General features: G+C 37.1%; 1 protein-coding gene across 8 annotated transcripts in view; it reads right to left on the bottom strand.

Moving 5' to 3' along the window:
- The window catches only part of ADGRL2 (adhesion G protein-coupled receptor L2), a 163,249-nt gene that overhangs the window by 117,372 nt on the left and 19,027 nt on the right, over positions 1-26,850 (bottom strand). For all 8 annotated transcript variants that reach the window (XM_072867125.1, XM_072867122.1, XM_072867123.1 and 5 more), the window contains exon 2: positions 13,260-13,432. In XM_072867125.1, the coding sequence (XP_072723226.1) occupies positions 13,260-13,332 (73 nt within the window). In that variant the 5' untranslated portion in view covers positions 13,333-13,432. The remainder of the gene's footprint in view (positions 1-13,259; positions 13,433-26,850) is intronic.

Here is a 26,850-nt window from a genome sequence, read left to right as displayed (position 1 = left end):
GAGCTGCAGCAGCAAGCTGGCACCTGGTAGAGGGAAATGCTAGATGTGATCATTTCAATTTACACATTCAGCACTACATCCCATATGCTTGTCAATGTGAAAGTGTCAGTGATAACAGAGATACCCTAAGAAAATGCTCTGTTGAAATGCTGACATGAAGTTTTTATGTATGAAGCAGACCCTCTCCTCTGGACCATCTGTAACTTCTTCCTATTCTCATGGGGTATGTGTTGGCCATAAAATCTTTTCATTAAAAGAAATTAAAAACTAAGTTTGACTTTAAAGGGAAAATTATAAGCCCTTAAACATCCATAAACCAAGTTTATATACCCAAGTATCATTCATATAAACACACTACTTGCTCAGCAAGAAGAAAAATCTGCTGAGCAGGAAAAGTTTGCTGCAATTAGATATAGAAAAATTTATAACTGTGCTGCAAAAACTAAAGAAAAGTATCTGGCACTATGACTTGTATCACTATATAAAGTTAACCAAACTCGCAAAATATGACTGGTTTTGTCTCCTGAGTCTGTGGTATATTTTTCCATGCCTATGTTCTGTGCACATCTTAAATTCACAGGTGTTTTTCCAAAACGTTTTCCAATGATTTCATAACCAGAAATTCTTTAAGTACAACAAAAGTAGGAAGCCTACTTTTGTGTGAGAAGCGACGGGTTTGCTGCATTAGGTGACCAACTGAGGCTAAGGAAGACAATGCAGAGAAGCTGAATTATTTCCTCTGCACAGCTGAGGTTTGCAAGGTGGCATAGATCATCAGAAAAGGATGATGGAGAGGATGGAGGGATAGAAACAGGATGACAAAGTTTACAAGGCAACGGTGTTACTCAGTATACTCCCTAAATGATCTGGAAACGGGGTGAGCAGAGAGAGATGGAGAAACCTGCTCCATGATAATGTATTTTAAAAGTCAAGTCTACAAAAGACAAGGAGATTCATGACCACAGTAATGCACTCCTAAACCTGAAGATATAACTTAGGATATTAAAAAAGTATTTAATTAAGCAATGAGTTGGGATAAATCTAGTGGGACTCAATGACAATGGATAATTAAGAAATGTCCACTGTAAGCAGGCTACTTTGTGCATTTTAGTATTTTGGCACCTTCCTCTGAAGCTTCAAATACTGACTACCAGTCAAAGAAAAAACTCTCAACTAGAAGGACCAAGATACAATTAGGCAATTTGCAGTTCCTGTAAAAGTGTACGCAATCTTAAAATCCCTAAAGCACCTTTGAAAGTACTAGCTTATCTGTGAAATGAGTCCTTTGGAAAAATCTTGTTTCCCTCTTCAGGGCAAAGATCAGATGCAACTCTGACATCTACCTAACCACACCCTCATAAAGCCGCGGAGACAGTCTTCATATTTGCACTTTTAAGCACTTGCAGACAATTTGGGATACACTTTGCCATCTTCATAACTAAATCAAGGAGATTCAGGCTCTAGATACTCTAAATTTGGATGACAGAGTCCCACAAAGTAGCATTGATCATGTTAACTCAAGAGTCAAACGGGGACCAGATTCTAATAAAGAATGACACATTTTAGACCTGTTTTCCCCCTTGAAATAATATACCCATTCATCTGGCACAGTGGTTTCCCAAGCTCCAGCAGACACACAGATCTCACTATTTTTTCATCTACCTAAGGATGGAGCACTCTGACCATGACCTACACCTCTTCCACTTGTCCAATGCCTGATGCCAGGGTGACATGGTTCAGGGAGGTGACTGGGGGAAACATCTTCCTAAAAGAAAGCCAGAGTGTCTTCTGCCAGTCCTGCTTCCCGTATCACGGGGCCACCACATGGATGCCAGAGCTAGCACAAGGGAGGCTGATGGGGTGAGAGAGCAGGACTGAACACTCCCCACCACCATCAGATGAAAATATTGTAGCTCAGCGTTACCTGGCTCACCCCACTGATATGCAGCACGTACGCAGAAGCGCAGCCGTGCCCGACCTCCGTGACGTCGGCTCCCGGGGCAGGCGCAGATGTCCTCCTGCCCAGGTGCATGGAGGGCACCTGCAGCCTTGCCCTTGACGGTCTTCCAAAGGCACACTGCCTACTGTAAACATCTTCTGATAATTAAATCTTAATACTTTCACTTTGGAAAGCAAACATCTGACACAGAGAAGCTGTGCACATCTCCACATGCTCCAGAGACTTTCCTAAATAACTTGTCAGTGGTACTAATTGGAAGTGTGTAGTGTTAATATGTTAACAGCAGACATATGATCAAAAATATGTATTTTCCACAGAAAATTGGAATCTGTCAGGAGGGAGGGAAGAGATGCATGTGGATCTATTATTGTGTAAATTTATTATTTTTTTAATTAAGTATTTATTTGGGATCTAATTTAGAAATTACTGTTACACATATTAACCATATGCTTCATAGGTGGTTTTTTTTCTCCCTTTAAACAGCATCAAAGCCTTACATTGACCTCATTAGAGCTACTTCCAGGTTCTGATCTCCTAAACACGATATACACAGAAAACAATTGCAGTGCTTCTCTAGAAGTCTCTGACTATAAGGTCTAGGTGTATATTCAAATGACATGGGCAAATCTGACAGCTCTAAAAACAGACTTATCAGTTTAGGTTGCAGATATGCTACTGTGTTGCCTGTACTCCTGAGTCAGCAGAATAAGCATTCTTGTAACCTTCAATACTCTGATTGAGGAAACCAAAAAAGGTGAGTGTGAAAAACCCAGAGAAAAACAAAAATAAGCATTCTAAGTCCAGGGATGTTAGTCTGCCATCATGAAAAGGAGACACCTACCTATGCTGCAGATCTAATTTAGGAGACATGACTTTATAAATGCTCAAAGAATAAAAATGAAATTTTAGCTGAGAATATATGTACACACTGTTAATATATATATATATATATATATATATATACAAAAATACCTGTTTTTAAGATCAAACTATGCAGGTAATCTGTTCAAAAATTAATTCTCAATGAAGGGTACGCATTTGTGTGCATAATACAAATGGAAATTGATTCCAAAGTCTTTTATTCCAATACCTCCTTCACCTCTAATTCCCTCAGGTTATCTTAAGGATGTAGCATACCTGAGAATTATTTTCATGGAACAGCAATTTTAGATAAATGGGATATTGGAGATGAGAGTTGTATGCCTAAATATGCTTTCATGTCTAAAACATGAAATACCATGCAGTAAACATAGCATGTTTTGCCTACTTAAATGGTTAACTGGCATAAATACATATATATTAAAAAAATCCTTTTAAGAATTAAATTTTTAGTTAACAAGCTTCTAGGAAAAGTCACCTCAAAAAGACCAAACTAAGATACCACAAAAATGTGAATTGCCTTTTCATTGATAAATCTATTGTTAATACTCATAAGAAACACTTGTTTGTGAGCAGTTAACTAACGCCACATTATCAAGACATAAACATGTTGCATAAAAATTCTCAAAATTTTCAATAATAATATTTCCTCATGTTATTTCTTCATAGTGTCATTGGAAACAATTCATTGGGCCTTATCAGACAAGAGTTCCCATTTTCTATCATTCCATTTTAACCTGCCTAATCAGTTGAACAAAATTACTTTATGTAAAATGATTCCTTTAGTTGCCTTAGCTACAAATCCCTGCAGTATTGTATAATTGAAATCTACTCACGTAAGTTAGGAATAATTAGGACCCCAAATTAAGCCAAACACAAAGTTAATTCAAATAGTCAGCTGCTGTCATTTAAATGGTTACAGAGTTTTATTGTTGCTTAACATCTCTGAAAGCTTTTAAATGTACCTTTTTTTTTCTGCCCCCCCGCCCCGATCTGATTCCTTACTCCAAATGGAAACAGGATCAAGAGAATGAGTTTTGATCAGGTCACAATCACTCGTACCTTGACCAAAGATTTTCTGTAGTAAAGTTTTTCCCCGTTCCTGTCACTGGATTGTTTTTAATTTTTTTTTTTTTTTAATCAGCCAAATAAAAAAAGGAATTAAAAAGAATGGAAATAGACGAGGCTTTGAGGTAAATAAAGTTAGAATCATTAAGTCTGTTACAAATGGCATTACCACAGTGACAACCTTTTAATAGCAAATATTCAGAAATTCTCTCTTCATACTTCAAAAAACCTTTTGTAAAAAGAAGGCAAAATAGAAATGCTGTTAAGATGGGTCCATAACAAATCCAAGAGCTAGAAAACAATGCATCCAAGAGGTAAGGTTACATATTACAACTGGAGTTGTTGTCAGGACTGAGTTAGGACTCCGCTGATTTAACAGAGTGGAATTCAAAATAATTTATACAGCAAATTAATTGTTATACTGTTATATATAATACATATAACAAAATAATTGTTATATTACTAGATTACAGGTTAACTGGTAAAGAAAACCACTGGTGGTTAGATGCATTTCTCAACCATTTTTCTGTCGGCACTTAGTTTCCACTGCAGAACAAAACACTGTATATTATAAATCCTTCAAGACAGTTTACATATGGATGACTTCCAGACTTTTGTATTCTGAATTTTTAAAAATGTATTTGCACAGCATGCTTTTTATATATATGAAAAGATAGATATATATATATCTCTACACTAGTATAAAGATATAAAAGATTTAAAGTTTTTTATTAGGGAGCAGAATTTGAATTGAAGGCCTAAACCAAACAGTTTATGCATGATATGCTATGCTGATATATTTAATTTTTTTCCAGCTGGTACATTAATACATGAAGTGATGTTTCGTGGACTCCATCCATCTTTACGGGTAATAATCCGCATCACAAACCACCCGTTTGCCCTCTAGTACTTTCCATGCTTCACTCTTCACGCATGCCAGCTTCATCTGTTGCAAATTAAATGATGCAAAAGCATAAGCAGCAAACTGTTCATTTTTGTTTACTAAAAGCATATTTATCTTAAGCCACTAAAAAGCATGATCAGTTCTAAGCCACAAATCCACATTTTTCCAACAGACTTTCAATGGTAAATGTTAACAATGGCGCAGAATAAATCGGAATTTTATTCTTAAGGTAACATTTTATAATTAAAAAAAAAAAGACAAAATATTAAAGGCAATCCGCAATCCTAAGTTAGAGAAAATAACTGGGGCAGCTCAATGGGGAGAAATAGGAGAAATTAATGTGAAACACTGTGGAAGGCAGATCAAGTCACATCCATAGTCAAACAGGATCAGTGGCGAACAGGCAAATCCGACTGAAGCTCGCTAGGAAGATGGTTAAAACAGAAGTGATATGAAATAGCGCTGAAGTCTTTAAAAAGCAAACATTTCTCATTGCTTTTCCAACTAAAAATGCAGCAGATAGGAGAATCCGGTTTCAGCATCAACTTCCTCTCAGGTTTCCCAAATGAATTACTAAACTCAAATTTAACAGGAAAATTGCTCAAACAGCACCTTGCATTAATTGTACTTTCTGCTGGAACAGAACAAAACTACCTAACTCCTGAGAGAGACATCAAAATCCCTGACAAGGGAGAACACAAAAGCCAGCTCTCCTTCCATCGTCAAGATCCCTCATAAAACTTACCGAGTGCTGTATCCAACAACTGAAAGTTATGTGGTCCCCCTGGGTTTCTCACATGTATGTGTTGCTCAGGCAACAGATGAAAAAAAATTCATTTTGCTTCCCAACTAGTCTCCCACACACACATTTTATACACTGAGAAAACATCAGTGATTATTATACTAGTATAAATCGACAAAACAAAGAGAATGAACATTCCCAACCACCTGGACTGGTCCAAGCTCAGGAGGAACAACCAGGGAATCTGCCCTACCACTGCCAACACACTTGTGTATGTTTACACGGGTTGCCTTAATGTCACCGGGACATTAAGTCAGGGGGGACATTAAGTCAGTCAGGGGACATGGATGAATTGTCTCCCTGACTGAAAGAAGGACCCACGAACCAACTGAGCTAACAATCATACAACGCTCCTTCTTTACACTTCAAAAGAAAGCCAGGATATAGAGATTACAGAAACACAAAGAGCTTTAGCACAATTGGGTTTTGAAAGCCAGTGGAGTAGTTCAAGACTCTTTCTGGAAGGGCAGGAATTTGGGACACCTTCAAGCAAAAGGATTTTTTTCAGCTCCTACCTATCAGAAAGAACTGCATAGTCAATTTATCATGCGGTATCTTTGGATTTGAGGTGTGGCTCATTTACAGCATTACCCATACAAAATTTATCCTGTATTAAAAATGTAAAAAATTTAGTATTCCTGGAAAAAAGTGAACAATGATTGGCAAAATATCCAGCGTTCATGGGTCTCATTCGAAATGTCAATCCAAACAAACCGTCAATGGATAAACTAGTACTATCTATAGACATGAGTAAAACTGGAGCCGATCCAGCTTTGACAGAATGAAATTTTATCAAATTTGAAGTGATTAGAAATAAAAAACCTGCAGTGTGGTTTTACCAACACAGGCATATAAGTACCATGTAAAATTGAAAGTACAACAAAATTATGCATGAACCTTTACTATATATGCGTGTGTTTTATTTCCTTATCTTCCTTTCTTCTAATTTTATACTTGGACAGCATATAATACAATGAAGTGCTGCTTTAGAGCCATATTATCCAAACACAATGTCATACAATAAACAAAAAAGAAAAAAATCAGAGGGAGCAACTATAAATATTCTTCTAACCAACCAATGTTGATGAGTAAATATGATACTAATTAACCACTGTAAAAAGACCAATCAATTTTTAAGTGTCTCTTCCATGAAAGTTACTGTATAAATATATACAACCGCGTAACAGCATGTTGGGAGCTTCTATACTATTAAGTGCATTTATGCCGAGAGTATGGATGGACAGCAAGCCAAGAACTTCTCCCTGTGAATGTTTTTCTCTCCTCTTCCTCACATAACACAACCTGGAATGCCACCACAAACACAGAAGCAGGCACATATATGAAACATATATTGGAGCTGTTTGCCTAAGTCTGTTTTCTGTAGTGCTTTTGTCCTACATACACTTGCTGCTATTAAGACATCCATGCAATACACAATTAGCATCAAATGTATTACTTTTCTGTACCATTTACTCACAGAGGTAGATCATGAACATCAGTGGATCTACTTCTAAGTATAAAACCCATTATGTGCTTGTAGAACTTGGCAACGAATATTAAATCTAAAATCACTATACTTTATGATAATTTTTATAATCTGATCATAAGGACACTAAATGTAGTAAGAAAGCCAGTGCTGAGGCATTCACTGATATCAGATGCTTCAGGCACTTATACTTCCATTTTACACTATGACCTAAAAGTACAATATAAAGAAAGACAATGTTGTTAAAGCTATATAAAAAACCTTCTTACTAAGACAAACAGTATTCTTCCATTTGACATAAAACAGAAATGAAAATAATTAAATACCTTTTAAAATACAAGTGTTAATAAAAATAAATGATATATTTTTCCATATTTAGTAACAGAGTACTAATGAAGCCTGTTCATTTTTTAAAAGACATATATGTCCAAATTCTGCTATTGTGTTCTTGGAAAGGTACCTTACTGTAATAAACTAATCTAAAATATACCCAGATTTATATTTAATAAGAGAAAAGCCCCTTAGGCAATGGTGTCAGTGCAGGTTGGCTGAAGGTTAAGTCAATCCGCTCTCACTGCAGTGGTCAGCTGCATGGCTCGCCTCGCCCACCGAGGTTACAGCAACAAAAGATGGTAAACTGAAGTAATAGCTTAGAGGGCTCTGAAAATATAACATCTGCCCTTAGCACAACACACTGCGTTTCTACAGGTTTACATGTTACAGGGTTCTTTTCTTCTTCTGAACACAGAGCTCAAGAAGATGCAAAATCTCCCCTTCATAAAGGAGAATGTTTTTAAGTAACTGAGGAAGAAGACAGTGTATTAAAATAGTAATACTATTATTCACCTCATAGTAATAACGCATTTATACTTCTTTCTTTGCTTAAATTATAAGACCTTTCCATTAACATTTCCTAGCAAATTTTCATATAAATGTTAGTACAGGATTTAAAACGGTTCTTCATGCATTCTTCTACATGGTTCCTCTACATTTTAAAATAGTGGTGGTTTTGCTTTGGTTTCAAAAATGTTATGTTACAGCAGAGGATCCTGCAGACCTCACTGCTCAGGGAATATATGAAAGGATATTCACTGCCAGCACGTTAAAGAATCTCTGGCTTTTCCAGACAGTCTGTCAGTCTCTATTATCTGGAAATGCACTTGAAAAGTTTAACAGACTTTCTTCTTTAAGACGAAGTTTGGTCTCACTGTTTAGATAAATTTCCTTTTAGAAGGTATCTTGGGCCTACACCTCCCTCAGAAAAGGAAAAAGAGATGTCCCAGATAAGTATGCACCAGAATATCCCAGTGAAAATTGGCATGCTCTTCCAGCAAAGAAAACAGGACTCAGTGCAGCAGTTGCCTTCTGCAGAAACCCAACTGCTCCCTTCACACAGGTATTTTCTTCTGCATAATCTGCATTACCCAAATAAGAAAACACATTTGCTAAAGAATCATAAAACACATTAGGTATATATGATAAAAATGAAGATAGTAATGGAAGGCTTATTAGAGGGACCCTCCAAAGGGCGGGCAATAACTGGCTGGCCGTAGTACGCTGCGTATGCTTATGGATGCTTTGCAACCTCCGTTAAACCAAGTAGTTGCCTACTAACTGTGTGCTTCACAGAGCTCTCACTGTGATAAATCCCCCACCTAGCAATTAAATTAGTGCTCCTATTTGCTCTTGCGTGACTCTGTAATGGGTTTCACCCCTTGTACAACTTAAATCCGCTAATCAACAGAAGTTGATTTCTTCTGAAGTCCAGGGTACAAGATTTTTTTAATTTTTATCCTGGGCAAAATCCTACTAATACTTCCTAGTAAATGTGTAGGAAAACTAACGTGCTTTTACAGTTTGTTGAGTACCTGTGCTATATGCCTTAGACTAATTCTGAGTGGCTTGACAGGGGGCTGAAGATCTGAAGCAACACGCTAAAATAGCACTTACCTTTGTAGTGGCCCAATGTACGTTATCTGTACTTCGTATGTCTTTTCTTTAAGTAAATGCACTAATGTTGGATACACACCTAAAACTGCTTCCAATTAAACACTCAGCTCCTTGGCTGGCATAAGTGGAATTTACAGGAATTTATATTTCTCAGCGTAACGTTAATTAAAATGTACATTCAGAGGCAAAGACAGGCTGGATTTTTTAAAAAAATATCAATGCCGTTTAGGAAAACAGAATTAAATAGATAATGAAAGCATGATGCCTCTTCCTTTGGACAAAGCACAGATAATAATTCATAATAAAATGAATTGCAATTGTATTAAACCTCATGAAAATAAAATGTAAGCAAAGAAAATTATTTCAGTGCTTCCCAAGCACTTGTGCTTCTCAAGCAGCAGAAGAGAATAAAAACAAAAGGCATCTAAAGCTAGTCGAAAAGGTGGACTTTGTAAGCAGGATAAAGCTTAAAATACCAAAACTTGTACAGTCCAAAAACCAATCTTAATCAGAATGTTTAGCTCTGACATCTTTTTTTCATATGCATATTAGTGTATCTGCCTTAACTTGCTGGAAGAGAAACCAATAATATGTATAATAAGCTTTTTACTGTGCTTTGCTATGGAAACAAGGCATGTGTGATCTCACTCTCTGACTTTCTGTATTTTCTCAGATAATTTTTAACTTGTTGGATGATTTCACCTAATTAGGAAGGGAAAAAAAAAAAAAGAAAAAAGATAGAAGTGGTGTCAAAAGTAATTCCTTTCCCGCAGTTCGTAGGAAACAGGTAAGTAAGGGCGAGGGACTCAACTGCATGGGACCGACAGGAGCACAAACCCACTCCTCCCGTGAGACCAGAGAGCTGGGACTGCGTGGGACGGGCACGGACTCCAGCGCAGCCGCGGTGGAAGTTCCCATCTCCCCCAGGAAATCAGCCACAGTACGAGGCCAGGCTTCACACAGCTACCTGCGTAACTCCCATTCAAACTACTTTTCAAGGCAGTTCTTTCAGTCTGTCTTTTGTAATAAAATTGTAGTTTTAAAGACAGACCTATGGTAGAATATGCTAGAAAAAGGGACAGAAAAATACCTTCCAAAATGACATTAATATTCAAGCTCATGACTTCAGCTTTTCATTCCTTTTTCCTGCCTCTCATCTTTTCCTTATTTAGGGCTGCAATGCTTGCTGTTGATGGTAATAACAATGTTTTTCAAGCCTCTACACTACAATATTGACCTGTTGTTGATCAATGTACCAGCAGTGTATAATAACTTGGTGTGGTTTTACCTCCAGCTGCCAGCACTCGTCCGTTCCAGGTTCATTTTACCCGAAGGAATGGACTGCTTCAAAAGCAACCCCACCTGGACTGCTCTAGCCAGGAAAAACAAAGCAAAACCAAGACCTTCTTAACTGAAGATACGATTCCTATTTGGGTAGGCGACACGGAAATAAAATTGCAGCCTTCATATAACTGTGCCTACTTGCTAATTCCCTGGTGAGTTAAAGTGAAGGCACTGTGAGAGTAATGAAGTCTTTATTTTGATTGGAAAATGTTTCGTTATACGAACAAATGAGTCACTTGTCCACACCCAGGATCTTTTTTTCCCTCTCTCTCCCTGTTTAACTGTATAGAAACATTAAAATATAACAGCAGGGCATTCAGCCAGGCTTAATCTCCCCCACCAACTGCAACAACATGCATATACACATAAGATTTAAAAACCCCTAAGTTCCAAGCAAGAGAATTAAAGATTTTCTTGTTTCTAGCAAAAGTTAGATGCTCTTATTTTAACCTTTGTTCATGTTCATACTTCCAGGCATGGAGTGCTACTAAAGCACGTTACACTTGGCATCTCTTATTACTGAAGCAGAAGGCAATGTAATCTTGTGAGAAAGTGTAATAATGCGGTATTCATTTTGCTTCTGTGGCTGGAAGCCAACTCTATATTAATATTCATTTCCAGTATACAGAGCCACAATATTTCATTTATTTTAAGAATTTACAATTAATTTTGTATGATTCTGTTATCTGCTCCCAATTTCCTTCCCTGTTTCTTTTAGCTGAAAAAGCAGCTCTTGTATAGACTTTAAAAAAGTAAATTCACAACTGAAGCATCAAAAGATTGCTACTGGCTAGTAAAAGCAAGAAAAACAAGGACAGAACAAAATGAACTTGAAATATTACAGATGACAATGAAAATTAGCTTTCTGCAAATGGCAAAAATTCAATCTGCAGAAGTTCTCAGTTGACTTTGTCCTTTCCAAACTCAGCAGATAAAACACTCTTTGCAGCATGCTGTTTGCTACTGTAACCAAACCAGAGAAAGTTGTTTGTCTGCTTTACCTTTCTGTTTTCAAATGTTTTCAACCACCACAAAGCATTAAACTGCAAGTATGCTCGTGAATATTTGTAAAATGTACTACATATAGGGATTTGAAACAATTACAGTAACAAATAAAATCCTTACTATTTTAAAACTTCAGAAAAAACATAAATAGATGCCTCTACTTCCTACACCTTTGGTTTCAACTAGTGCAACCACTTTTGCAATGTAAGTGCATTTATAATTAACACAAGTTATTACCAGCCAGTCGTAAGATTTATAATTCCATTCTCCTAATATGCATTTACCTTCCTTACCTGTGAAAGAGCCTGAAAAGCACTTTACCTTCCAGCTGTTGGCACTTACTCTCCTATAAAAGTGAGATTATACCCAAGTCCACAGACTCAACAGACACCAAGAGAGCAGTCAGTACAGCAGCTACCAAATCAGAAATCCCATCAATGATGAAACCATCCAAGATCTGCAGTGTGCCGTGGGAAATGCCAGTTTTCTAATATATCCTGGCAATATTTAAGAAGAAAGAGGGGAGGGAGGGGAAACTGACTGTGAAAGCTAGTTAAGTGAAATGAGACTTCCTCATGTTCAGAAACCTTCACGAAGACTCCTAGGATGTACTCCCTGATGTATGTGTACGTTCACACATACATATGAATAACCTATTTTAGCAAAGCTTGTCTGTCAGTACCACACAAGATCTGAGTCTTAGTCTAGAATAAATGCTTAGGAAATTACGCAGTGAACATGGAAGACTGCATACAATATTTAAATTTTTAATCTTGGGTTTTGCTGGTTTTGGGGATTAGATCCTTTTTGTTTGTATAGATTTGGGAAAGAAGAGAAGGGGAGGCAGAGCAGCTCTCCTGAAGTATCTCTGAAAATTTAGCCTTAAAATTCAAAGAATTTTGACAGGGTAAGATATGTATCTGCTTTAAAAGATGGTGCGATCACGCCACAGATGCACCAAAGAAGCCTATATATTATATACTGATTACTGAATAATGTAAGAAGCCATGGAGGTGCTGCTTTATTACTACACCAGTCTTTTCACCTGCGATCTAGTTAATCAAAATGATTACACCCAGAAATAGCCTCAAGTTCTATACAAATATTTGTAATTAAAAATTCATAAATCATGTTTTCCTGATCATTCATTTGTGTTTCTCTATTACTAATTAAAAGGGCCACAAGAACAGCTGGGGAGACAGACTAACTGGATAAAATAGAGTTTATGAAGAAAAACAGATAAAGAATAGATGATACAATATTTTTAAAAAAGCTTTTTCATTCCTCATATCTTTAATTGAAGAGCTATTTTAAACACCACATTTGATAGCATGAAGTATTTTTCCCTTTTTTTAAAAAAAGCAAAAATTTTTTTAAGTAGATGCTATTCCTGTATGCACTTTGAGTTTAATCTTAATGAAGTGTTTGCCATTTTATTTTCAGGTAGCCAAATTAGAAAAGTAAAACAGGTATTTCATTTGCACTGCTAGTTATTTTATATCACATTTAACATATCTATACATTGTTTCTAAATGGTTGTACAATGAGAACAGAAAAAAGAAGAATAAACAGGAAGAGTCCAAAAATACGGCGCCTACCAATCAAGGATATTAATACTGATTAATGCAGCCTGAACGCTGCATTTCAGTTTCAACATACCACACTGTATCAAAACCAAAAAATATATTTTCTTTTTTCATTAAAAATGAGAATAATTTGAATCTTATAAATTAAACCTAGAACATGCTACAGATACTTTCAGTTTGACATCCTAAAACTTCAAGTGATCTAACAGAAATTAATTGTACAGACCATTCATCTCATCTGCAAACTCAAATAAAAAAATAAAACTAAAGCTTACCTTCAGTACACTGCAGGAAGCTGATAATGAGCAGGAACCAAAAACTTTTCATTCTGCAGCCAGAAGACACCATTATTGATCCCTGTAAGAATTTTCGTTGTATTCCTTAATGAATCCAGTTATAAAAGCCCAGCATCATCGAAACCAGTGGTCTGCATTATTCATCTTCATACCTGGAGAAGCAGAGGATTTGGAAGAAAAGGAGAAAAAAAATCCATCAATAGCTGAACACCAATAATTTGGAATACCAAATTTTACTTGACATGAAGACAGAAATTTTTAATAAAAACTGACAGTACACCTGTACTGTAGCTGGGAATTTGGCAGGTTTTTGGATGTAATCTCTCAAGGTCAGTGATCATTAAACAGAATACCAAATAATGATACATGTTAAAGTTGAAAGTACAAATGTTATTGATGTACTTGCACTAAGACATAAGGAAAATATAAAAAAAAAAAAGAATGTTTTCTCTGAATATGAGAAATTGGATTTGCAGATGACAAGGCTAAGATTTTCCCACTCCCCAAATCTGACACAACCGACATTTCTCTACCTCAAAGAACAACAAAAAAATTACATCTAGGGTACTGCCGTATTTCTCAGTGATTCGAAACATGGAGTGTCTGAGAACAATGGACCAATTCCGCTCGACAGTGAGGCTCTGCAGGTCTCCTTCTTGCCAATGGTTCCGGCATTCCCTTCGTGCTACACACAGGTTGCTCTCCTCAGAGGAGAAGCCCTAACAGCAACTTTGCTGACAAAATACTCTGTTTGGTGAGGAAGCCTCTTCATATGACTCTACAGTTTGCTGTATTTCTACCCAATAAACACCTTCAGAGAAAAGGGAATAAACATAATGGATGAGACTCTCCTGTCCTTAGCCTCTGACGAGATTTGTCTCCGACTGAGAAATATGAACTGAACTGCTCCTGTAAACGATGTACCAAAAGAAGAATTCTTAAAGCTATCATTTGCTTTTGAAAAATATAATTATGGTGATAGAGTGCAGTTGCTGTGATAGAAGATTTGACAGCAGAGTGCTCCCTTTCACTAATGACTTCATTCTCTCACCAGCCAACAGAGTAACTACATACTTCCTCTTCCATATCTCACTGTACGAAGCCAGAGCATGCTTCAGCCCCGACTATTCGACTTTGGGAAGCTAGAGAAAAATGAGCATCCATATAAAAACAAATTATTTTTAACTACAAAGCTTGCTCTATATATTACAGATATATGAAACAACTCTGAAAGAATGACTCTCTGAACATTGCAGCAGTTATAGACCCAAAGAGCTGAGTCTGGTGTCACATTGGCTTGGTCTCTCCAAGACCAATGGACAGAACTGCGTGGGTGTATTCCTGAGATCTTTGAAATTAACGTTACTTTAAAAACATTTAACAATGACTATGTAAAAATTTAAGTGGCAGGATCCAAGGGCCACTTATGAGTCTTACGAGTACTGGAGCGTGTTGAGGGCTTTAAAAATACATTTACCCTTTTGGCAAGGAGAACTGGAAAGGATGAGGAGCACACAATGCCAGACAAAGAAATTCTATGAACTGCAGATCATTCTCAGAAGTAGAAAGTGTAACTCCTTTTACATTAGTCAATGTTAATATTAATCAATGGCAAGTTTGTTCCCTGAGCACACAGACAGCAACAAGACTGACACTCGCTTTTTTCCCCAAGGAGTGAAAGATGGGAATTAACAGAAAACATTATGGAACAATTTCTCTGGCTCTCAATGAAGGCAATGTGACTGTGGCAGAATAGTTTATTAAATAGCCAAGTAGGCTTCTTTACTTGGCTCCTCTTTAAGAGGAGTGATGCCACTTCAGTGTAGCCATCCCTCTCACACAACACAAGCATGCTTGTGATTTCTCACACAGGGAAATGAAAGAGAACTGACATCTGAGGCCGACTGATTTTATGTTTATTTATACATAAAAACAAACCCTTTTTCCAATTTCCAACTACAGACAGGTGCTCTTCAATCACAGGCGCTTTTATCCACGCATATTTCAACAAAGAGCATGCAATAGCAAACGGAGTGCTTCAGTGCAGGACAGCCAGAGCGTGGCTCTCCCTGGCACAGACCCATGTGCCTGGAGGTAAAAGATGTGCCCTCAATTTAGATGGTGATACACCAGCTGCTACAGGACAACCCAGAAGCAGTTATGAAGAGACAGTCATATTGTATCCCTAGATCTTTCACACTGGGCTGGGAGTGTTTTGCAACTAAAAAAAAATAATCTAAAAATCCACAAAGGATGCACTGCATTCAGCAGAAATTACAATTGGAAAGGAGCTCCTGCTGAGCAAAGAAGAAAAAATTGCCACCATGATATATCCAAAAAAACCCCTGGAGACAGTTCAGCTAAAAGCTTGGTAAGAGCTTGGATTAATTTTTTACCTGTAGCACCCAAAGGAAAAATCATAAAACTATTTCACAGACACTACAGACTAATCAGCATAATTTCAGTAAGCAATCAGAATAATCCAAGAGAATAGATGAGGAACAATAATGGCTAAAAGTGAAATTAAGTCAGCCTTCTGATTGCTCCCAGTCTGTCCAGAAGATTTTGACTTCCTGAGACTCAAGTTTTATCGTTATTTCCATAACACATCACTGCACACTCAGATTTTGAGACATCTTCCTTCACCTTCAAGTGAATAGTGACATACGTATGCTTTATCATCCTTAAACTCATTGCTTCCTTGTGGGCTTTCTTTAAATTGGGAGGGGAAAGGTTGTGTTAAAAACAAAAACAATAATCAAAGCACCACTTGCGGTACCCCACATCTCTCTAGGAAACAGCTGCAAAATTTATGGCAAACTTTTTTTTTTAAATCAAGTAAGAGTTCCTTTATTTTATATTAGTATTTTAATATATTAATTATATTTAATAATATTAAAATAATGTTTTATATTGCATTTTAATAAGAAACCACAGTTTCTGGAAGGATATTGATGTTTTTGTGATACCAAAACCAGCAGAAACTATTCAACTAAGAATAAATGCAAAATATTTTAAGGACAAATTTAAGTGCTTTGTGCAATGTATTATTCTCTCTAGATTGCTGTAGCCTACAGACACAGAATTTAACTCAGTGTGCTGCTGCAAAAAGAATTCAAAATAAACTAACCAGCCCGTACCAGATTATCAGTAACACATGTTTTTCTAAAAAAGCAAGAAAAAATTAAGCAGTGTTTGAAAACTGATGCAATAGGGTTTGGTTCTGCTTCTTTTCTTTCGAATAAAAACTAACAGCTTCACAGCGCACAATTTTTAATGCAACCTATGTATTTGAGAAACTCTATGTGGCCCCAAGTAAAAGAACCGTGCAGTTCTGAACCGACTATTCATCAGCATAACAAAAGCTAATCCTGAAAAAGGTACCCAGACATGAGCTGGAGCCAGAGAGCACTCCGGCTATAGACACTGCCGTCAACCGCGTCCTTCTGACCATCCATCTATCAGCGATACGGAGACCGTCAGTGGCATCTCACAACAACAACAAACCCCAAACCAAACAAGTAGGACCAGGAAAAGAGGTATTAAGTTACTTCTTTGTAAACAGAAAAAGGAGACGACGGCGAGTGGCTGTCCTCCGCAAATAACTTATTTCCCCTCAGACCTTAATAAACCTTTTCTCTGGATCACTGACTGCTTGGGCTTGTGGGTGGGGCAGAGAGAAACTCCCTAGAGCAAAAGGTTGCTTGAATTTCAGAGTGCAATAAAAGCTGCCCAGAAAATTTCAGTTGTAACTTAAATCCCTACCTCTGGGCCATACTGCAGTCTCTCATAGAAAAAAAACACCAAACCTCTGCTGGAAACAGAGCGGATCACCTTGTTAAGTTTCTTCACATATGTGCTGTTAAAGGAGACTAGATCAGTATTGGAAATGTTAATGTTCAAACCTGTACCCTGCAAAGGTATTGGGCATCTCTTCATACTGTATTCATAAGCTGTGCTCCAAGTCCCAAATATCTTAGTGCCCCTGCCTCGCTTCCTTGTTCTTCTGTACTTCTGAAACTTCCTACAGATGGAACACGACTGCTGCTGAAAACGTGCCACTGGTGGCCATCTCTCTCCCCGCAACATTGCTCAAGAGCACCCCAGAGATAAGAGAAAGCTGCTCCAAGCATGCTCCTTGAAATACTTTCATCTTTGAAGAGAAAGACCTCTAAAGGACTGCCGCGTCCCGACTCTATTCTGTTTAACCTTCCCAAGGTTTTATTTTCAAAAGCCAAAAAAGGGTCTTTTAAGAGCTTCCGGACAACTGACACAGCATGCTCAAGAGCTGTCTTTTCCCTCCTGTTCCATCCAGCTTTTCAGGCAATTAAGACAGAGCGGAATGCAGAGATCTTTCCAGCTAAGCCAGAATGTTTTTCTTTAGCTGAAAGTCTTTCAGACCAACGCTCACGTATTTTACAATATAGTGCTTAATTTTCCAAATCATCTTAGAAACACCACGAAGCACTTCCAACCTCAGTCAACCTTTAACATCTCTATTACAGAAATAAAAATTACACTAGCTTTACAGGCAATGAAGCACAGAGAGGTAAGGAACATCAGCCACGGCCGCACAGCTCGTACGCGCTGAGGAACTAGCAGAACCCAAGCAATCCTTCTTATAAATCCTGTTATGACCTACCTTGCCACGCATGCAGCACCCCCACTGCCCTTCATAACCCAGTTTATGAAACTAAGTAATTCTGTAATATATCTGAGACACTCTGCAGAGGAAAGGAGGGGGAAGAGGAGGCAAGGGTGAGTAGATATATATTCATACAATATAATAGACTACTTAGTCTCCTGAGAAATCACGTGTGCACGTGCCTTCCCATCATGAGGCTTTCCCAATTTAAAAAAAAAAAAAAGTTAAACTTCCCATAATCTGTAACATAGAATTTAATTAGTGCAGTGTGATTAGTAAAACTGTCTAAGCCACATCAGTAAAATACTACGAGACTAATACTGTTTATGATCCAAGAGCTACAGTTTTATACATATCTGCAATGAGACCCAGCTCTAGTTTTCAACATTGAACACATCTTCAGATGCATTCAGTATGAGTTATTCCTACATCTTCAATATGGTTATTCAAAAATTGACTTACATCACTAACTTTGCATTAGTGCTACAGTACCAGATTGTAGAAAATCTTCAAAGTTATGAGATCTTACAAAAAAACCCCTGAAAACAAGCAAGACCCCGTGCTGGTTTACTTAGCATCCTTCTACTACCTACGGTAAACAATCAATGCCTGATCTGTTGCAATTAAACAAGTTGCATATTGCAAGAAGAAAGGAAATGCTAGCTCTGCTCTGCCTAAAATCGGTTAGCAAAGAGTTATTTTCCATTAAAAGCAATTAAATGCTTAAAATGTACCAGAGAGTCTTATCTTCAATGCTGTATTCAATAGTCCCTATTAATTGTCACCTTAAACACTGGATTTCTAACCCAAAACATCTCTTTCCAAGTTGCATGGTAGGAATACAGTATCAGGGAAGGGAATAATACAGTAAGAACAAGAGCTGACCAAGGTCATCCAATCTTGCAACAAAAAAAATTACTTCGATGCACTCAGCTGCATTGTGCTCTGAAGTGACGTACCCATGCCTGAAGAATGCCTGAAAGTGTGTGCCATGAACGTGCACCCTAAATGTAGAATGACCGCCGAAATGCCCACCCCACACCAGCCTGGGTTCCCAGCTCATCAGCGCAGTAGATCATTCAAAATACCAAACCTACCTATGCAAGACATGTCACTAAACCGTGCACCAACACTATTTTAACAGTGCAACATCACAATTGAGTCCATCAGTCCACAGAAGCTCAGTGGTCTACTGCAATCATTCACAGAGAAAACAAATAGGATTTAAGAGGAAAAGACGAAGATTTTCCTTTCTCATCAGCACTCCAGTTCGGCTTGGCCTCACTCTTGTGTTTTACAGACACGTTACATGGCACTCCATTCCTGACAAGCCAGCTTTGCCCCTTCTTGTTAACACAGGATAAAGCCTGGACACTCTAGGGAGTTTTCATTCAATAAGCCAGCAAAGTAAACCTTTGCTAGCGCTAATAAGAATGGCTTTTTTTGGCTTCAGGCACTCTCCTTCTGCCAAGTCTGAATTTCTCTTTTTGCCTTTGCTAAATGCTCAGAATCAAGGGGGGGGGGGGGGGTGTCACTCAGTCCTCATTGCAAATTCCCTGTATTTCACCTGAATCGACATGGTGCCGCTACATCAGACCACCTCCACTCAAACAGTGCAGGTAAAACCTTTTTAACACTTCTGCCTTCTGTGTTACTACATCTTCCCGGGGTCTCAAAGATAAATCCCCAGCATCCAAAGAAGGGAGGAGGGAAAGGAATGCTTTAAGTCAATTACAACTGTTATCGGCTGTAATATCTTAGTGTCACGCTGAGCATGTTAAATATGCTGATCACTTTGGACACCAGAGGCACAGTCTGAGGCTGTTTGCCATTCTCTTCATTAAACTGCAAAACAAATAGCTCTCATTTTCAAACCTACGTAGGACAGATTTTACGAACATCAAAAATAAACAAGAAAATAATGAATAGCTATAAAAAACACTGAGAACCATATGACAAACCAGAAGAAGCAATCGTAACAGCTGAAGAAAATTCAAAGGCATTTCAAACTTCTCACAGGAAAGAAATCCTCAAAATAATCTATTTATATTAAAAGATATCATTCCTTTCCCTTGGAAAAAAAAAAAACACTAGACTAACATCAACCAAAGACACCGCAGTCTTGTAAGACAGTAAACTGTTTGTTGACAGCCTTGACAAGGCTTTGCAAAGGCCCATATTTCTCAAAGCTGTTATGCCACTTAGCTGATCTCTTTTTTTTCCTCTCATCCAGTGTTTTTCACAGCCGAGAACTTGTTTGAAGTGGAAGTAGACTGAAAAACAAAACAAACAGAAAAGTCCTGGGACTGTGGTCAGACATGTCCGTACCTGTGCAGCGACGTGGTGTTTCTCTAGCTGACTGCAAGGATTTCAATGCACCCGATCTGCTTTATGACTGCTCAACACTGGGCGTAAGCAGGGAAATTAGTTCAGATATGCCTTTCCCAGCTGACACACTGAAGTAAGACAACCTCATTAGACCAGCACAGAGCCACCAGTAAAGCACCCATGAGCCAAAAAACACCCAACTTCCAAAAAATCAAATTACAGGCAAGGGTAGACAAGAACACATTTTTACCCATGCTGTAACTGGGTTAATGGGGGCTGTACAGCCCCAATACACTGGACCTGCAACTGAACCACGGCCGGGGACAGCTGTGCTGCAGCCTCGACATCTGGTATTCATGCACAGACCTCAGTTTGGTAGCACCAATCCCCTGGAAACCACTGCACTGAAGACTTCTTTTCTAGGCATGTGCCAAGCAATATTATCAAAAAGATTCATGAAGATGCTGTGATAGCATTCATCTTAAAGCGTCCCATTTTCTGTCAGTTGTATTTAAGATCAGTATATGTGGTCTGTATTCAGTATAACTGATACAGTTCAAGTTTCAAGAACAAGCTCACGTGGGCAGCAAAGTAACTTTTGATTATTGTTTAAAATTCTATCAAAAACCTTTGTTGTTACTAGAGAAATAACAACTCTTTAAAAAGTAACTGAAAAATATTTATTATTTTTAAAAATCAGGAGCAGGAGGCACATACATATACACACAATGCACTGGGTGTAATTTGTGGCATCTCTTTTGCTTAGAGAGGAATATGGTTGTAACGTTAACATCTGTGAGACCGTGGCCTAATCATTGTGCAGTGAAATATGAAACAAAATCAATGGTGGCACATAAGATGTAATCTCTACTGTGTTTGGCTCACTGCACTGAATCCTTGACTCATAAATCATTGTTACTAGCCATTCAGTGAATCAATATTCAGATTCCCTCTTGGTCTATACATATGACCACTAAATGAAATAATAATGACCAAAATCTGTCATATATTAGGTTATCAATATTACCAAAAAGGATTTCTTGGGAGCAATGAGGTAATCTAGGATAAAATATATCAGATGAGCATGCAAAGAAATGTGAAAAACCTGTGACTAAATATAGACACCCCAGAAGAAAGGTATTTTTAAATAAGTCTTCTCCCATCATATCCTCAAGTATTAAAATTTACCGTAGCATCACAATAATGCATTTTATGAAAGACCATTTCAATAATGCATGCTTTTAACTATGTTTTAAAACATGCTGTACTTAAGCATTTTTCTTTTTCTTCTTTCAAATAACTCCTTCTTAAGTTATTACTATTTCGTTTTTTTCTCTGAAGCACAATTAATATTACAGTGATCAGAGAACAGCATTTTCTTACCAGCAGCCTGATAGTCAGGAGCTTCAGAAGACCACATTTTAGTTCCACTAAAAGCCAACAACAACAAACAAACTTCTAAGAGTAATCCCATAAAGCTGTATTTTCCAAACTATTCACAAACCAATTAGTTATTAAAAGGTAGTGAATCACCTCTTGCAGAGAAACCTCAGAAGTGCTGTGTGCTACCATGCCATACTTGGCCATGAGCCACGTCAAAATTTGTAATTTTGACAACAGAAGAAGGGAAGAAATGATGGAGACCTCAAATGCATCACCTTTGAAAGAATAATCAACTAAGAACGGTCTTTAACTGCTTTGTAAGCACACAAGAGATTCTCCAGGCAAGTATGACTTAAGGGTAGAAACTTCACTGAATTGATAATGACCCTTTGGAGAACTTCTGCGTGTATATTGACTACAAAAAAAGAAGCACACATTGACAGAAGACACATCTTTCAGGTTCACCAATTTTACATACCAGTAGCACTTAGAAGTAGAAGGCTGAAAACTGAAAAATCATGAAATAAAAATCAACAAACACTCTGTTTTTCCTCCCTTATAACTGGCTTTTCTCATACACACATTCACAGTGAAAACAAGAACTCAAGGATGAGAAGCCATGTATGACAGTAGTGCACGGACAGCACTCACTCCCTTCCTTGCACCTACACACAAATATACAACCAAATTAGGTTAACTATTGCTCACACATCGTCAAGAATGTGCGAAACATATGCAATAAGTATGGCAAATAAATTTTCAGTATCTATTCAGAAAGGGCCTGATTCTGCAGGGAAACAAAGAATTCACTTCTGCTACTGGATGATGGGCTCTGTAAAGCTGTACAAGTTGCCTAGGCATTTAATGGTGCAACTACAGTTAAGAGTATTTTCCTGTACAATTTAATAAGCAATGAACATTCATGTGACTATTCTTAACTGTACAAGGCAGCTGAATGACTACCAGTCATTCATCAGAGCTGTATTACTCCTTTAATTGGGGTGAACTGTGGGCTTTCTTATTTATTCAAACTATAATAGAAAAATAGAAAACTATTTCAGTTCATTTTTTATTCCTTTTGTAGAAAGGCTAAGTTGGAAAACTATAATGATTACATTTGGAGAAGTTATGAGCAAAAAGAGCTCTAAATTACAATTCAACAGAAAGATTCCTTCTACTTGCATGTACCACAGTTTAAAACTCTTCTCCCTAGAATCTTACATAGTATTTTCTCTTCCTTCAGGGAGGGAAAAGAAAGAGAAAAAAAAAAAAAGCTGTATTTTGGAAACAGTGAAGGCCTTTCCCATGCGTTGTGAAAAGGGAAGTGTGAAGTGATATCTTCTATTAAACAAAATGGAATATGGGTTATCTCCAGCACTGCCACGCCAGCCACAGCGAGCACTTGAGGACAAAGTATCCCTTAAATCGCTTTCGCTCAGAGAATTTTAAAAAAGAATGAATACTTTTTAAAGTACTCAAAAGAATGAACTCTTGCCATTGGAGTGACTGAAAACATTATATTTCCCATACATTTTAATTTTTTTTTTAAATCATTCATACAGCACAGATGAAATTTAAGATACATTTTTAACACATTTTTTAGCAGCAGCATGACCTCTGATGTTCTGTGGTTTCATCAAGCAGATCAAGAACTCTGTGTCACATGTTTACAATTTCTTTTAAATAACATAGGTCTTGGTAGCTCAATGTGACAATGACACTGATACTTTGGAAAATAATGTATTTTCCTTTAATTAGGTTACATTATGATTTAAAATGATAATTTATTTACCCTTTCACAATTACAAATACTTAATGGCCTTTATTTTGTATTCTTTTACTAGAAATTAAAGGGGTTTTTTTTATAAAAACCTGCTCTTCATACGTTCTGCTGCAGTTCATGAACTGTATGTGCAACTAAAAAGAAAAAAAAATAAGTCTACATTTGTCTATCAACAATATTTATAAGTGAACAGAGTGGAAAGATTACAAAATTTTAATAAGAGCATTATATTATAGTAGCAATAATCTAGGTGTTTTACCGGGAAGTGAAGTGGATTACCGTAAATGAAATTTTAAATGTCCTTTCCATTTTACAGATAACACAAAATGACTCTTTTCATGTCTCCAGCGATAAGGATACATGTGCCACACATTTAAATAGTGCCTTCACCCTATCCAACCCTGCTCATGAATTAATAATTCAGTGACATTAATACAAGAAGATAAATGATAAAGAGGTTACAGCACAAGGGCCAACGGTACACATATACTTCTTTTAGAACAGCTAATACCTCTCTGCCAATTACAGTTAGAACTTTTTAACAGTTTTCAATGGCATTTTTACAATCTAAATAGCAGCTTATGCACACACAATTTCACACAACTCAAGCTTAATAAATCTCCTGCTGCTACCAAACAATCATTCTGGGGGATTAAAGTGCAACATCTGCTAACATTAATAAGCATTTTACGCAGCAATATGTATAAAAGCAGTTGCTATCACTCTTCTGAAAAAGCTTCTAGACTGGTTTGGCATAAATTATACCTTTATTGTTCGACAGATAACTTCAGCTTACGGCAACAATAAGGTAGCTATATTGCTATATAGCAGGGAAAAAAACCAAAATTATACACTGACTGCAATTATCACTTGTAGTGGAACAATTTTCAAAATACTTGAAAAATAAATAAAAAATGTATGTATGCAAAGAATTTAAGGTACGAACCTGGTAAAATCCCACAATTTCAATACTTACAAGAAACCAAAGCTACCAATCTGCTTGCAAGAGACAATTTCTCTCCTAATAGCAGTTACAGCTTTTTAATCCACCTTGGGCTTTTTTATTTTTTACTTGTATTTCTACCAAAGCAGAATCTCCTGTGAAAGAATGCATGCCTTTCCAAGGCACAAAATAAATATCGAGGGTTTTATTTAATTAGGAATTCCAGCACACATTTTTAGGTAGAATTTGGCAAATGAGCGTGCTTTGGAGTCGAGAGACGTGTAACATCAGCTTGAGCCAAGAACACAGTTGGCAAACACGGCACAAACTTTTACGCGCAGCCCTGCCAACGCAACTCAAGCCCTGCAGTTCAGCCGTGGACAGCCGAATGCCAGAGCCTGCCAATCTCCCCTTCTCTGTAGTGAATAAAACAAACAGGGTCATAATCTAGCTGGTGTTACCATTTTATTGTAAAGCAACTTTCAATATACTTTTAAAAACATGGAGAGGTAAAGTATTTCAGGCTCTTCATAAGCCCCACAATCTCAGTATTTTTTAGAAACTGAAAAGAATCAATAGTCAACATTGCAAAAACAGATATGATAACACTTATAATACCTTTGTATAGAGTTCCAAGATAATTTTGTTGTGTGGACACATGTGGGCTAGGATCTGCAAGCTCATTTCTTTCTTTTATGCAAAAAGAAATTTGTATCAAAAATATCAGAGAGATGACAGAACAGCAAACTGGATCAAGTAAGTATGTAGAAAATATTAAGTCTACTCTTTTTTTTAATTAGCAATTAATTTTTCATTATGAATTGCTTAAACATGATTGTTTTAACATTATTTTTAAAGTCAAAACATTGCCTTAAAAATTACTATTATCATACTGTCCTGACATCGCCTACATTCTTATTTGACATGTTATAAGAGAGACGAAGAAAATCAAAGCAGTAAGATAATAAAAGATTCCAGCAATGCCAATGCTTGACAACTAACACTCAGGACCTTTTGATGCTATCAAGCTTTAAAGTACCCGGAACTAGGGCTGAAGCCAGGCTTAGCCGAGAAAAAACAGTCATTTAAGGACAGAAGGAAAAAAGCTTAAAACCAAAGGTAAGAACATTTAGTATCTACTTCTTCCTCAGACTGATGGTTTCTTTAGGCTGAAGTCTGCACCTGCAATTCCCATACATATTTCAAAGATTGGAATCACTGTTGCCGGAGGAAGCACATGGGGATTACGAACGCAGATGCCTCAGTGCCACAAACAGTCTTGCTTAAATACAGCTTGAATTTTAGACTACCATTTTAAAATAAAATTTTTTGAAGTTACTGTGCACTGCCTGTAAAAACACAGCTTATATAAAAGCAACAATTTCTTACTTTTTTTCTTTTAGAATAGAAAAACATGATATTGGCACACGACTTTGTTTTCAGGCTATTCCTCCACCCGCACTCTAATTCTCACTTCAGACATATCCCCTGCCATGTGCTAGCCTTACATGTTCTTGAAGATTTACTGCTGCTGTAGTAGTCTCATGGCTATTTCAAATCCAGGTCACAACTTTCCACAGTTACTCAGATTAACATTTGCAATTTAATCTATTTTAACACAAGAATCCAACAGCGCTGAGACGAAAACGAGGTGACTTTTTTGCTCAAAGATGACTGAATATTAAATATGAAGTTTAACAGGTTTTCATAATAACAGTTTGTAAACAGTGTAATATATATGTCTGCCCTAATTTAGTAAGATGGAATTCTCACGTAACACTCATCAAACTGAGCACAAAAAAATTGTTCTGGCATTTCACTAAATTAAAATCTTCAGTCCCCACAGCAAGAATGCACAAATTTAGATTTTATTAATACCTTAAATCAAACTCACTTTTATGAAAGGCAATTTACAAGTCATCTTCTCTTGTGATAGCGAAGAACAGAACGGGGTCTTAAGCATATTTTTACAGACACTTTGATGACAGTCTAACCTTTTGGTCTGATTACTATTTTTAACAAAAATAGCGTTTTCTTTGGAATACGGCAAACTCTTTTCATTAATACAGTTTTAAGCCTTCAGTGACAGAGTGGCTGACAGCTCAACAGATAGAAGGTAAATTTAAGAGAAGTTGTCCCTGTTTAGAAAACGCATGCCATTTTACCAGCTTCTCATTCAGCAATCTGAAAAACTCCAAATTTAATCTAGATCACCGTATTTCACAGCTTGCCCAAAGATATCGTATTGTGCAAAACCTTCACACTCACAAAACCATGCAAGTTATATACATGCTCAACAAGCCACCCTGATTTAACAGGTGCTTTATGTACTTTAATTTTTTAAATTTCTAACACTAAATAACACTATCAAGCCTTCTGCATTGCAGGCACTTCTGCAATAGATTACAAATCAGATGCACAATGAAATCATCATCATCAGGTAGACTCCCCCGTACTCCCAGTTACTCACCAGAAATCAGTGAGAGTC

Source organism: Ciconia boyciana, chromosome 7, assembly GCF_034638445.1.
Source record: "Ciconia boyciana chromosome 7, ASM3463844v1, whole genome shotgun sequence".
NCBI lineage: Eukaryota > Metazoa > Chordata > Aves > Ciconiiformes > Ciconiidae > Ciconia > Ciconia boyciana.
Note: the sequence above shows the minus strand (reverse complement) of the source record. Positions and strands in the feature narration are given on the sequence as shown.